This window comes from Numenius arquata, chromosome 23 (assembly GCF_964106895.1).
Source record: "Numenius arquata chromosome 23, bNumArq3.hap1.1, whole genome shotgun sequence".
Lineage (NCBI taxonomy): Eukaryota > Metazoa > Chordata > Aves > Charadriiformes > Scolopacidae > Numenius > Numenius arquata.
Genome location: NC_133598.1, coordinates 2445095 through 2459035, shown reverse-complemented (window position 1 = coordinate 2459035; position 13941 = coordinate 2445095). Strand labels below are relative to the sequence as shown.

Genomic DNA, 13941 nt, shown 5'->3' with positions numbered 1-13941 from the left:
GCGTGAGCCGAGCCGCTATTGGCCCAGCCGGACGTCATTCTCGAGCGGCGCCGCCAATCAGGAGGGGAGGGGGCGGGGCAGGGCCGTACCACACGCCGGGTGGGGGAGGGCGCCACCGGGACCGGCGCCCGGCGACCTTCAGGGCCGCGTGTCCCCCCCCGGGAACCGGTGGGACGGCCCGAAAAGAAGTCCCCGCGCAGCGCGGAAGAGCCAGCGGGATGTGCTTCGGTATCGTCATGTGTGTGTCCGTCCCCTCCTTCCTTTCCACGCCCGGGGGGGGGGGGGTGGCTGTAACGGGGCGGACGGCAGGGAGACCCCCGGGAATTGGGGGAGGGGGGAGGGGGGGTGGGGGGGGAGAGGGCGGAGGAATCCTCTACCGCGCTGTATGGTGTGAAGGAGCGCGGAGGGAGATGTAAACAAACCCGAGCGGAAAAGAAGTCCCGTCTTAAAGGGACCGCACTCCCCTTTTTTTTTTTTCCGGGGGGTGGGGGTGGGTAGGAGCAGCCCGGGGCCTGATCCTGCCACCCCTACAGTGGCGGTGTCCCCCCCGTCGCCATGGTCCTTGGGGATACACGGCCTTGGGCGGGGGTGGCACCTCCGGGGGGGGGGGGGGGCCCTGGGGGGTCCCCAACAGCCTCCGGCTGTTGGGGACCCCCCAGGGCCCCCCCCCCCCCCCGGAGTTGCCACCCGGAGGGTCCCCTCCCCGCAGCAGGAAGCCCCAAGGCGGGGGGGACAGATTGAAAAGGCAACTTTAATTGAGGTTCAGATGTTCAAGCACGTCATGGGGGACAGGGGGGACGGGGGGGGTGGCTGTCCCCCGCCCCCCCACCCCACCCCGCCCCCAGCATCCCTCTGTGCGTGGCAGCAAGAGGATTCCCCCCCCCAGGGATCCCATTCGGGGGGATCCCGCACCCCACGGATGGCCAGGCCCGTGGCCATCCCGGCGGATGAGTGACCCTGAGAGTGACGGTGACAATCAGCGATGCGCGGTGGCGTCCCCTTTCCCTTGGGGACGGGGGGGGGGTCCCGGCCGGCGGGAGACCCCCATGGCTGGCTGAGGCCCTTCCCTCGGTGATCCCGTGGCGCTTCTAAGCGGGACAGTGACATCCTGCACCCCGTCTCGGGGCCGGCGGTGGCATGGTGGGACACAGCTGTCACCTCGTCTTGCCCTGCCAGCGGCGCAGCAGCCACTGGGTGACGAAGGGCCAGGTGATGAGGAAGAGCAGGGTGCGCGGGGAGACGGTCAGGGGCCAGGGGGATGTTGCCTGGCGAGGGGACAGAGAGAGGTGGGGAGGGGGGGGACAGAGAGAGGTGGGGAGGGGGGGGACAGAGAGAGGTGGCACTGGTGCAACCAAACATCCCCCCCAGCCCTCCGCTGAGAGGCAGGTGGCAGCGGTCCACTGTCACAGCCCGGCAGTCCGTGTCACATCCCTCATGCCACCACCTCCAACTCACCTGCAGAGCAAGCGGGTGGCCAGGGTCAGTCCCAGCTGCGTCCCCCTGCAAGAGAGGAGGGGTTTGGGGTGCAGGCGGGGGGGGACACACACACCCCCTTCCAGCCCCCATGTCCCCGGGAGAGAGAGGGAAGGGACAGAACCGAGGCTGCTCAGGGCTCCCAGGAGGGATCCGGATGGTGCAGGGGGGCTGGGACCCCCAGGGGCGATGGGAAGGATGGGGGCACAGGCTGCCTGCCTGCACCCCGCCTGTCCCCCCCACCCAGGTCCTTGCCTGCACCCTGCCTGCTCCCCCCCCCCCAGCTCCCTACCTGCACCCCCTGGTTCCCCGCCTGCCACCCCCCAGCTCCCTGCCTGCACCACCTGGCTCCCTGCCTGCACCCTGCCTGCCCACTCAGGTCCCTGCCTGCCTCCCCACCTCCCTGCCTGCCACCCCCCCCACCTCCCTGCCTGCACCCTGCCTGCCCCCACGGCTCCCTACCTGCCCCCCCCCCCCCGCCTCCCTGCCTGCACCCCGGGCTGGATCAGAGCAGCACCAGCCTCCGCCCTGCCGGGATGTGTCACCAAACCCTAAGGTGTCCCCGTGCCCAGGCCACCCCAGGCTGAGCCCTGCTGGCCTGGCCTACACCAGCATGGGCACAGCGGCCTGGCCAGGCGGCATCGGCAGACGGTGGCTCCCGGCACGGCACGTACCTGGGTGGAGGCGAGCGTCTCCAGCTCGCTCAGGCGCTCCAGCACTCGCCGCATGTCGTCCTGCAGGGCCCGGACGGTGCCGGCCACGTGGGCGTCCAGCTGGGCCGGCAGCCCCTGGGCGAGCTCGGGGGCACTCCCGGCGTCCTGCTCTCCCTCGGGGAGCTGGAGATCTGTGGGGCACAGAGACGGGCGCTGCTCAGAGGCAGTGGGGCAGGCACCCGGTGCCCGTGGGGATGGGGCCGGGCAGGTTGAGCACCCCTCACGCCCCCCCAGCACCCCTGCTTGCCCAACGGCGAGCGCTGGAGCTCACCGGTGCCTGCACCACACGCTGCCGGCTCTGCTCACACCACAGCGGCTCCAGGCAGAGCCGGCAGCTCCCAGCCCACATCCCTCTCCACCAGCCCTCCCTGGGGACGCGGGCCATCACATCCCCCCGGGTGGTGGCAGTGGGTGACCTCCAGCCCACTAACAGGGCGGGTGCAGCGGTGCACGGGGGGGTCACCTCCCTTCACCCGGCGCTGCTGGGACACCAAACGCCAGGCAGGACGCTTCGCCCGCACCGCTGCCCCCCTGCCAGCCCCCAGACCCGCCTGGCTGCGGCCCGGCAAACACCTGGATGATCAGCGCTGCAGGGGCTCGGTGCCAGCCCCTCTGGCACCCGGGGAACAGCCCAGCCCAGCTTCACCAGCCTCATTACATGCCAACTGCCAAGGTCAAGCAGCCCAGGAGGGTTTTCCAAAAACATTAATGGGGGGAAGATAAGCATGAGATGGGGGGGGGCTGCGCCCAGGCGAGGTGGTGGCACCACCCCTGCTGTCCCATCGGTGAGGGTGGCAGTGCCACCCTGGAGCAGGCAGCCAGGGAGCCGCGCTCCTCGCCTGGCTGCTGGGGACAAGCAAGCAGAGGATCCCCCAAATTTAAGCCATTTAGTGAGAAATGGGCAACACGAGACTCGTCCTCGAGGGGTAAAGACACCGAACTGCTCGGGTACCAAGGGATGGAGAGAGGGGACACCCAGGGCTCCTCATGGCTACTGAAGGACCCAGCACTGGGTGCTGGAACCAAACCCTGTGCCCCATTGGTAGTCACAGCCCCCCGAGAGCCAGCCCTGATGCCGGGAGGCGGGGAGGGAGCAGCAGGAAGGCGCGCAGGAGCCAAACGCTGCACCCACCTCTCTCAGAGCCACGGGCTGCGAGGCCAGCGCCGCTCCTCCCCTCTCCTCTTCTGCCTTCGCCCAGCTCCCCCTGCCCGGAGCCACGGGGCCTGGGCGGCTCAGGCCCAGCCCGGCCCCCGTCTGGGGAGAGACCCAGCAGCCGCCCAGCCTGCGCCAGGGGAGAGAAGAAGGGCCCTGAGACCCCCGGTGCCCTCCCCAGGGGCAGAGCCGGCCAGAGGTGGGCGATGCCAGGGCAGTGGCGGTGTCTGTCCCCCAGCCCCACGGTGGCAGTTTTGGTGATGGGAGGGCATGTGGGGCTGAGCGAAGCCGAATCCCACCAGCAGCACCAGTGAGCACGGGGGTCGGGAGGTGACAGAGCAGAACGCCCAGGCTCGAGGCGGCAAAAGAGCTCCAGAAGCTGGGCAGCCACGTGGCTTCTTCCCCCCTGCCCACGGGATCCACCGAGCCTCATGGTAGCACCTCAAGTGCCAAACGCTGCCTGGTAGCAGGGAGCAGAGTGAGGGGCAGGGGCGCAAGCGAGGTGGCCACACCAGGCCCGCTTGGGGCTACCAGCCTTGCTCAGCCCACCAGTGCCCCATTGGAGCCACACCACAGGAATGGGGGGGCTGCGGGTGGTGCTGGAGCTCCTCAGCCTCCTCTCGGTGACAGGGACTGGGCTCCAAGAGGGATACAAAGCAGAGAGAGGTGCAGCTGGGTGGCCCCACGGGTTTTGGGAGTGTCACTGGGCTCCCAGGACAGTGGCACTGAGTGGCAGCGTGGCAGTGCCGTGGTGGCGTGCAGAGCTGACAGCACAGAGACGTCTGCCCGCAGGGTGCAGGCAGGGCAGGGCTGGCAGCAGGCAAGGCCTCCCAGCGCTTCCCAGCCCTCCGTTACCTGCTCAGGCTCCATCTGCTCCAGGGTATCGCAGTACACGTCCCCCTCGGAGTCACTGGTCACCTGGCTACCCTCAAGCGCCTCGGCGGCGGGAGCCAGCCCCCCTCCTGGAAGGGAAGCACAGGGCTCAGCCGCGGGAAGGGCAGAGAAGCGTTTGGGCTGTGTCCGAAGGGCACCAGAAGCTCAGCGCAGCCAGAAGGGAACAGCTCCGTGAGCAGGCAGGACGGCAGCATCCGCGTGCACAAGGCGAGGCAGGAGGAGAAGGAAACTGAGGCACGGAGAGGGGGGGAAACCGGCTCTGTTACTACCACCCGGATCGTGGCCATGAATCCAAGGCTCGACTTCCCCCTTCTCCTGCCCACGGCATCAGAGCCCCGCTCACGGGCCGGCACGTCCCGACACGCTGCCATTTTAGGGTGGGTTTCTCTGCCCACATGCGGCTCCCACCTGGGGTGGGTGGCCAGCCGAAAACCCGGCAGGGCAGGGAGCCCCTCAGTGGGATCCACGGCCCCCGCTGCTCTGGAGGGAGCAGGTACCGTTCCCACAACGCCAACTGCCACCGGGGTGACAGCACGTCCCGCTGCCCAGCTTCCCACAGGCTGCCAGCCCAGGAGCACTCCAGGATGGGCACGGGAGGGACACAGGAGCTCAGTGACCATATATGCTCCTCAGGGGAGGGCCAGGATAGCAGTAGGAGGAACATTTCCCTCCCCCGAGCACCCTGCTCAACCCAGGGCACAGCGAGAGGGCTGGGAGAGCTGCGTGTGCCCTCGAGGAACGTGGCAGTCAGTGGGCGAGCGTGAGAGGGGCTGTACAAGAAAAGCCAGGACCAAGGCATCAGCCACGGGACAGGCAGAGAGAGCTGGGGCTCGGCCCCGTGGCTCCCGGTGCTGCAGAAGGGCCAAACTTGGCTTGAGCTGATGGAGAAGGTCCTCTCCTGGAACACAGACCATCCAAGGCAATGTTTTCCCAGTCCACAGGGAAACACTCTCGTCATCTCACTGTGGTTTGGCAGAATTGGGCCCCTTGGCACAGGTAAGAGCAACGCAGAGTCCAACCACCAGGGTTACCCCGGTGTGGAGAACAGCGTCAAGAGCCGGCCCCACAAACAGCTCCAGCTCGCCATGACTTGGGCAATGCCTGGAACACTGGCAGGGTGGGACCAGAGGGGCCTGAAGGCAGCAGTTCCCCAGCCCCGTGGCCGGTGTCTCCTCCACGGGGTCTCTTCCCAGTGCTGGCCACACCAGGGAGACCAACCTGGCACGTGTGGCCCGTTGCGCTGCTCCTCAGGCAGGGCGTCCTCGGGGTGCTCCGGAGCCGTGCTGCTCGCTGGCTCGTCCTGGCTGGGGTCAGCCGTCTGCTCCCAACTGCCTGCACGGAGGGGAAGGGGCAGAGGAGAATTAATGCGTGGCGGGTGTTCCTGGCAGTGCAGGGTCTCCGCGGGCTGGGCTCAGCGCCACTTCCGTGCCAGCACGGCTTGGAGACACACGGATGCAGGGCCACCCTCCTGCGAGCCAGGATGGCAACCTCCAGACACACTCAGTGGCCGGCAGAGATAGAGAGGGGCCAGCTCCGTTTGCCGACGGCCGGGAACCAATGCAGACTCAACCAGTCAGCAGGGTCTATGCCATGCAGACTGTCTTGTTCACTCGGGGGTGACAGGGGAGTCCCCGTCCCCTGAGCCCCTGCGGCAGCAGCCAGAAGGATCAGCACCAGCCAACAGCTGGGTAAACACCGAGGGATGATGGCCACCGTCCTCATCCCCTGGCAGGGCACATGGCACACCCACGGTAACAAACAAAGCCTAACGCAAGAAGCCTTGGCTGGGGAGAGCCTTGTCCTGGCAGCACACATAGGGGCTTTCAGCCGGCAGCAGCACCCCAGATCAGGCCTGTGGATCTGGCCCTCCCCACCGAGCCCATGGGGTTAAGCCCAGACAAGTTTCCAGTGGCCACCGGGAACTTTGCCCCCAGCTCCTGGCCAGGCAGGTATGTGGCAATTCTGCCCTGCCTGCACCTTGCCTGCACATCTCCACCATTCCCAACTTGCCTTCGCCACCACAGCGCACCCACAGCTGCAGGATCCCCCCGTCTCGGGTGACTAAGCCCCCCAGGGGGGACGAGGGCAGCCATCGCCCCCCGCACAGGAGTTAGGCTGCTCTGCTCATGGACCATCACTGTCCGCAAACCCCTCCTCAGCCTGTGTGCTGTGACCCCCGAGCCTGCCACCTTGCACGTCACCATCTGCCTCCAACACTGTCCCCCCTGCATCCGTGGGGCGGCACGGCGGCACCAGGCCTGTTCGTTAAGGGCTTAATTGTCACTTCCCACTTGCTTCAGAGTCTAGGCCTATGTGTATGAGATGCTGGCGAGGCCGGAGACCTGCTTGGACCCTGAACTGTTCACAATTTGGGTCCCAAGTGCCACTTTAGGGTGTGTTAACTTTGTAAATAAACAAAACCAAACTTGCCCAGGCTCCCCCTGTGCAGTACCCCTGTCCCCAAAAAGCTCCACAGCCGCCAAGGGCCCCCTGCCCGCCACACACTGCTATCACCCACCGCAGCAGCAAAAACCACCTTTCTCCTCTGGATTACTGGTAACAGAAGCTGCAATCGCCCAAAATCTGAAGGTGGTTTTGAGAACCTTTAACACAAATGACTCAACAGCATAAGAAGTTCAGCAGCTTAAACCAGGCGCCTTGGGCTCATTCGTTCCACAGATGCCACTGCGGATTTAAGTGACAGAGTATCATTTCTAAGTGACAGTAGCGCAGGATGACACTCCCAAACAGGTAACGGCCAGGAGTTTAGACCCAGCTTTTCTGTTCCAGGCAAAAGTGAAGTCTATTTGCCTTCTAAAGGCATTCAGCATCAAAATGGAAAAAGGCCGTGCTTGGGTACCATGGGGAGGCGCAGCCAACCTGAGGCCAAGCCCTACAGGCGGCATGTTTTTGGCATCCTTGTTGGAAGCAGGGGGTGACAGTAGCTGTCAGCCGCAGAAGAGATGCCTGGGGACAGGCGGGGAGGGAGGCTGTTTGTCAGCACTCTTCCAACATTAGCAGAGCACTGACAGTTTACACACCTGCTGCAAATACACCCTGAGAGCTCATCTGCTGCTGAGCCAATCCACTGGAGACACGGCACAGCCAAACCTCCAGACACACAGCTCCACAGCAGGCAACACCTTTCTGAACAACCACAGCCAGCCCCTCGCTCCCTTGGAAGCTTCTCAAAAGTCAGGTACATCGAGGATTTGCCCCGCTCCGGGGGGTGGGACAGGTCCCCAGCCTCCACTCAGCCTGGGGTAGCAGCCACAGGCATGGAAAGGGCTGGGAAGTACTCTGATCTAGCACCAGGCGGTCCCAGTAATCCCGTTTCTCAACGCTGGTTTCTCCACATCTACTCCACAGCAAAAGCTGGCTGACCTACCCACATGTTTACATCAGATGACCCGCACTCGCCGTACACAGCCCGCCCTGCCCGCAGGTGGGCCAGCGCCAAGGCAGAGTGCAGCCTTCCTGCCGCAACACCCCACAGGAGCCGATCCCCAGCTCGGCCGCCTGCAGCTCACCAGGCCAAGGGGCGTTTGGAAGCCAAATCTCAAGTCCTGTCCTCAAAGTTTTGCAGAGAGAAAGCCCAGGCTGAAGAGACACCTGTGTCACTTGAAGAAACGCTTGGTTGGGGTTGCCCAAACAAGCACCTCGGCAGCTGCTGGGTGATGGCAGGGGAGTCAGACGGGATGTGGTGCGTCCGTCCTGTCTCCCTCCCTCAAGGAGCAGCACAATGATGTGCCCGGGTGAAGAGCAGAGCCCAGAGGTGATGGCCCCACCGGTGCAGAAGCAAGCAGGGAGGAGTGATGTGCCAGGAGTGCAGCCCAGAGGTGGGGGACGCGCTGGGCACAAGCAGGGCACAGCGGCTCCCACTCACCCTTTTTCCTCTTGAAGAAGGCCTCGGGGGGCCGGGGCATGTCATGGATCACCTCATAGAGCGGCTCGAAGTACTCAAACATCTCCTCTGTCGTCTCGTCCATGGGCACCGTGTCGATGATCTGAGGGGTGAGGGAGCTCGCCAGGGGGACCACCAAGCACCCCACGCCACTCTCCCCCTCCCCGTTACCTTTTGGGCCACCTTCTTCATCTCGGCCACATAAGCTGCCATCGCTTCCTCCTTGGACATCCTTCCCAGGCTGTGCCAGGCATCCCTGAGGCGGGGGGGGGGGGGGGGGGGGGGGGGCAACAACCGTGAGGTGAGGAAGAGGGGGCACCCGGAACTGGGAGGGGGGTGCTGGGGTTGTGGAGGGGGATAACCGGACTTGAGGCGGGGAGAGGGGGGATCCGGACCCGGTGGCCTTACCACTTGTACCGGCCGATGGGGTCCCAGAAGCCGGGCCTGGGGCCTTGGCAGCACCCCGCCGTCGCCTGCTTGTAGTAGCTGTAGAAACGCAGCATCTCCTCATAGGACGGCCGGTACGAACCTACGAAGAGACGCGACTTCAAGCGGGGCCGGGAACGGGGCCGAGGGGGGGGAGGGCTGCGGCCGCGGCGGCCGCCGCGGCCGCAGCCCTCCCCCCCTCCCGGCCCCGTTCCCGGTCAGAACCCCCCGGCCCCGTTCCCGGCTTCCCCCAACTCACCGCTCCGGGGCAGCCCTTGGATAACCCGGACGGCAGCGCGGAACTGCTCCCCACAACCCGCCTCCGCCGCCTCCTCCTCCATGGCGGCAGCGGCACCGGCCCCGGTACGCGGCTCTCCCCGTGAGGGGAGAAGGCGGGGACCAATCAGCTCCCGCCTTCAATCGCTCCCCCCACCCGGCTCCCAATCAGCACGCCGCTTCCGAAAGGGGTCGCCCCGCCCCTTCACGCCCGGCAGCCAATTGGGGGGGGGAAGAAGAGGCGAGGCGCGGGTCGGTGGCAGCGCGGCGCCCCCTGGCGGCGTGAGGAGGGGACACGGCGCGAGGCGGGCGGGGGGACGGGGCAGGGGGGAGCGGACACCAGGACAGAGAGTGGGGGCACCGGGACAGGGCACCGGGATTGTGAGTGTGTGCACCGGGATAGTGCACCGGGACAGTAAGTGTGTGCATCGGGACAGTGAGTGTGCACCGGGACTGGGCACCGGGAGAGGGCACCGGGATAGTGAGTGTGTGCACCGGGACAGTGAGTTTGCACCGGGACAGGGCACCAGGACAGCGAATGTGTGCACCGGGACAGTGAGTTTGCACCGGGATAGTGCACCGGGACAGTGAGTGTGTGCGTGCTGGGACAGTGAGTGTGCACCGGGACTGGGCACCGGGAGAGGGCACCGGGATAGTGAGTTTGTGCACCGGGACAGCGAGTGTGTGCACCGGGACAGTGAGTGTGCACCGGGACAGGGCACCGGGAGAGGGCACCAGGACAGTGAGTGTGTGCACTGGGAGAGGGCACCGGGATTGTGAGTGTGTGCACCGGGACAGTGAGTTTGTGCACCGGGATGGTGCACCGGGACTGTGAGTGTGTGCACCGGGACAGGGCACCGGGACTGTGCACTGGGATAGGGCACTGGAATGGTGGGCATCTACACTGGGATAGTGCACCGGGATGGTGAGCCTGTGCACCGGGATGGTGCGCTGGGACAGGGCACCGGGACAGTGAGCCGCTGCACGGAGACAGTGCACAGGAATAGTGCTCCGGTGCACCGGGGCAATGCACGGGGACACGGGAAGAGGACAGTGCACTAGAGCGCTGGGTCAGTGCACCGGGACAGCGCTCCGGTGCACCGGGACAGTGCTGTGATGGTGCTCCAGCTCACCGGGACAGTGCACCGGGGCCGTGCTCCACGGGGACAGTGCAGGAGTGTGCACAGGGACAGTGAACCTGTGCACTGAGACAGTGGGCCCGTGCACCAGGGCAGTGCTCCACGGCAATGCACTGGCACAGCGTGCGGGGACAGCACACGGGTATAAAGCACAGGGACAGTGCACTAGGATAGTGCACAGGGATAGTGCTCCAGTGCACCAGGATGGTGCACAGACACCGTGCGCTGGGTCAGTGCTGTGGGACAGTGTGACAGGACAGCGTTCTGGTGCGATGCACCGAGACAGTGCCCCAGTGCTGCGGGACGTTGCACGGGGGCATGGGGTGCTGCACGGGGACAGTGCACAGGGATGTGTCATGGGGCCACCCGGGCTGCGCAGTGGGACAGCGCGGGCAGGCAGGGCCATCATCACGCGTGGAGTGATGCAGTGGGGCACTGGGACAATCATCTGGGACACTGGGAACAGTGGGGACACCAGGACAATGCACTAGGACAATGCGCCAGGCATGGGGACAACGCGCTGGGGCCATGCACTGGGGGCACCAGGGGAATGCAGCAGGGGACTGGGACATAGCACTGCGGAACTGGGACACTGCACTCAAGGAACTGGGACGCTGCACTGGGACGCTGCACTAGGACACTGCATTGGGACGATGCAGTGGGGCATAGGGACACTATACTGGGGAACTAGGATTTTCACTGGGACAATGCGTTGGGACACTGCACTTGGGGAACTGGGATATTGCACTGGGACACTGCAGTGGGGCACTGGGACGCTGCAGTGGGGCACTGGGCAGGGGAACGGCCCCATTGTACAGGTCCAGCAGAGCAATTGATCACCGTTAATTATTATCAGACTTTATTAATTAGGGTGGTGAGGAAGGGACAGAATTTGGGGGCCCTGCCCCCCCAAGGTGAAGCTCCTTCCCCCTCTGCTCCGAGGGCTTTCCTTGCAGGCGGGGTGCCATGGGGACAGGGGTGCCGTGGGGACACAGGTGATGTGGGGACAGGGGTGACACGGAGGTGCCCTGGGGGGGTTATGGGGTTCCCTGGGCTGGGTGCTGGGAGGGGGGGACACACAGCGGCTTCCACCAGCCCCAGGCTGTGCTCCATCATCACCCCCCGCTCCGATTTTCCTACATTTTGGGGAATTCCCCTTAATCCAACCTCAAATCCCAAACCCGAGGAGGAGGGGGGATGTCCCTCCCAGCCTCCCCTTATCCCCATCCCACGGCCCCTTGGGGAAACATTTCCTCTAAAAATGCCAAAATCCAACAGGTTTTTAAACCTCCTGCCGCTGCCCGGCCGTGACTCAGGGTTTCTCCGCAGGGGCCTCGGCGGCTCCGACTTCGAGCCCGGATCCTGCGCGGTGACTCACGGGGACACGCGCTGTGCCATCAGCGCTCGGGAATGCGAGTCGTTGCTTTCCGTGGGGCTCCTTCCAAATCGCTGCCGGGCGGTAGGAAAAGAGCGACGCCGCGGGAGAGGGGGAATCGCAAGCGGGGTTTATTTTTGCTGGGGGGTTTCGCAGCGAGAGGTGTTTATCCCGGTTCTTTCACTGGGTCCATGCATCCGTTGGTGAATTCCTGGCAGTGCAATTCCCACGGGAGGAAGAGGACTGGGAGCTGAGCCGGGTTATGGGGTCCCAAGCGCATTTTGAGGGCGGCTGCGGCTGCTTTCCGTGAGTTTTCGGCAAAACAAGGTACATTTTGCATCAGTAAATTCAATGTATTTTGCAGCTCCTGGGGTGGTAAAAGCCTCGACCCAAACAGGAGGGGGCGTTACCCTGGGCATTGCCCCGTGAAAAGTCCCTGTGTCCCCATGTCCCCAAAGGATTCAGGCTGTACCACCACCACCACCCCCCCCGCTCCTCCAGACACAGCCAAGGGGCTGCCCAGATGTGGCCCCAGCTGTCCAGATGTTGTAGGGTTGCCCGGGTCTTGAACTGCAGCACCAAGGTACCACCTCGGGCTGTTCGGACGTTGCCCAGATGTTGCCCTGTGTGTAGAGGTGTTGCTCCTGGATAGCAAGAGATTGTCCCAGGGGTGCCCAGATGTTGCTTTGGACATCCAGATGTTGCCCCAGTATAGTCATATACACCACCCAGGGTGCCCAGATGTTGCTCCGGGTGTCCAGATATTGCCCAGAATACCCAGATGTTGCCCCAGGATACTCATTTACCACCCAGGGTGCCCAGATATCACCCGGGGTGTCCAGATGTTGCTCCAGTATCACACAGGGTGCCCTGGTGTTACCCAGGGTGTCCAGATGTTACTCTGGGATACTCCAATATTGTGCAGGGTGCCCTGGTGTTGCCCAGGATGCCCAGATGTTGCTCCGGGATACTCAGATATCACCTAGGATGCCCAGAAGTTGCCCTAGGGTGCCCAGATGTTGCACTGTGTGTCCAGATGTTGCTCTGGGATACTCAGATATCACCCAGGATGCCCAGAAGTTGCCCTAGGGTGCCCAGATGTTGCCCCTGGGTGCCCCAATGTTGCACCAGGGTGCCCAGATGTTGCGCCAGGATACTCAGGTATCACACTGGGTGCTCGAGTGTCACCCAGGGCACCCAGATGTTGCGCCAGGGTGCCCAGATGTTGCCCCAGGATACTCAGGTATCACACTGGGTGTTCGAGTGTCACCCAGGGTGCCCAGATGTTGCCCCTCGGTGCCCCGACGTTGCCCCCAGCTGCCCTGCCGTCACCCCCGGGTGTTCCACGGTCCCACGCTGGGTCACACAGCCGTTGGCAGTGCCACCGCCGCCCTGGCCCCAGGGGAAGTCACCACCTGCGGTGGCGGTTTCCTCTCCCTGTCCTGCAGTTCCCGGTCCCCACGGCCTGGCCAGGCCTGGGGTGGCCTCCGTGTCCCCGCAGGCACCGCGGATTTTTGCAAGAAGCCGTGTTGAGTGGTGGAAAATTACCCCTTGTGGCAGGGACACGGCCCTGTGCCCAGCTACGGGCTGGAAATCAAAGCCTGGCTCTGCCTCTGCCATCGTCCCAGTCGGGCTGTGGGGAGCGGGTCCCCGGGGTGGGGATGGGATGGGGGGGGGCCTTCCCTCATGGTCACTCATCTGTCCCCTCCCCAGCTGCCCGCAGCAAGCGGTGGCTGTGGGAAAGGTGGGGATACGTAAAACTGCCGGGATTTGGGGTAAATTCACACGGGTGGGTACAGCTGCAGAGGCTGCACAGGTGTGTGTGCAGGCAGCCGTGTGTGCGCACACACTTGTGTGTGTGTGTGTCTTCACATGCATACATGCACACGTGTACATGGCTGCGTACACACATGCACATAAGCATGTGTGCCTGCACACGCATGCACGCGTGTGTACACAGCTGCAGACACGTGTGCCTGCTTACACACACGTATGTGTGCACACGGGTGCACGCACACGTATGCACGCCTCCACACACACGTGTGTGTGCCTGTGCACACAGAGACATGCATACGCACATACACGGCTGTGCACACACATGCACATGGCTACACACACACGGATATACATACACATGTATGTACAGGCCCGCACACACATGTGGGGCTCTGACACTGGGGACATGGCCCTCCTCTCTGCCTGTTCCTGCTGCTGCCAGTCCCCAGGTCTGCTGTCCCACCGGTGGGGACGATCACCTGGGGGTCCCACCAGCTGCCTGTGGCCCCTCAGCCCCCGTGTCACCCTGCCCATGGGGTGGGGACAGAGCGGGTAAGACCGGGTCCCCTGGAGTGATAAAAGAGGGTCCCTTGTCATGGGACCCTGTCACCTGTGATGCAGCCAAACCCTGACCCCGCTGCTGCCCAACATCTGGGGTGATATCTAGCTATTCTGGGGCTCCCTTGGGGACCCCTCCCAGCCACAGGGACCCTTTCCTGCTGTGGGGGACCCCATCCACCTCGGGGACGCTCCCTGGCCATGGGGACCCTCCTGGCCATGCAGACCTATCCCCGCCATGGGGGACCCCATCC

At 64.5% G+C, this 13941-nt stretch overlaps 2 protein-coding genes across 2 annotated transcripts in view; both read right to left on the bottom strand.

The window, feature by feature from the left end:
* HEXIM1 (HEXIM P-TEFb complex subunit 1) overlaps positions 1–939 on the bottom strand; it is a 2443-nt gene extending 1504 nt beyond the window's left edge. The window contains exon 1 of the mRNA XM_074163062.1: positions 913–939. Coding sequence (XP_074019163.1) covers positions 913–939 — 27 coding nt within the window. The remainder of the gene's footprint in view (positions 1–912) is intronic.
* ACBD4 (acyl-CoA binding domain containing 4) lies at positions 732–8923 on the bottom strand. The gene is made up of 10 exons (XM_074162901.1): positions 8823–8923; positions 8546–8666; positions 8309–8393; positions 8120–8240; positions 5452–5565; positions 4195–4301; positions 3319–3469; positions 2148–2317; positions 1456–1500; positions 732–1265 (listed from the first exon to the last, which is right to left on the bottom strand). Exons 1-10 carry the CDS (start codon positions 8902–8904, stop codon positions 1155–1157), a joined length of 1107 nt encoding a protein of 368 aa, XP_074019002.1. The 5' UTR covers positions 8905–8923; the 3' UTR covers positions 732–1154.
* Between the last annotated feature and the right edge of the window lie 5018 nt (positions 8924–13941).

Bases quoted from the DNA above. Each gene is read 5' to 3' on its own strand.
- ACBD4 (XM_074162901.1), bottom strand. From the start codon at position 8,904: ATGGAGGAGGAGGCGGCGGAGGCGGGTTGTGGGGAGCAGTTCCGCGCT. The intron at 5,566-8,119 runs GTGAGTGGGAGC...CCCTCCGTGCAG, and splicing joins CTTCTTCAAGAGGAAAAAGG to GCAGTTGGGAGCAGACGGCT. The intron at 1,501-2,147 runs GTACGTGCCGTG...CCTCTCTTGCAG, and splicing joins AGACGCTCGCCTCCACCCAG to GGGGACGCAGCTGGGACTGA.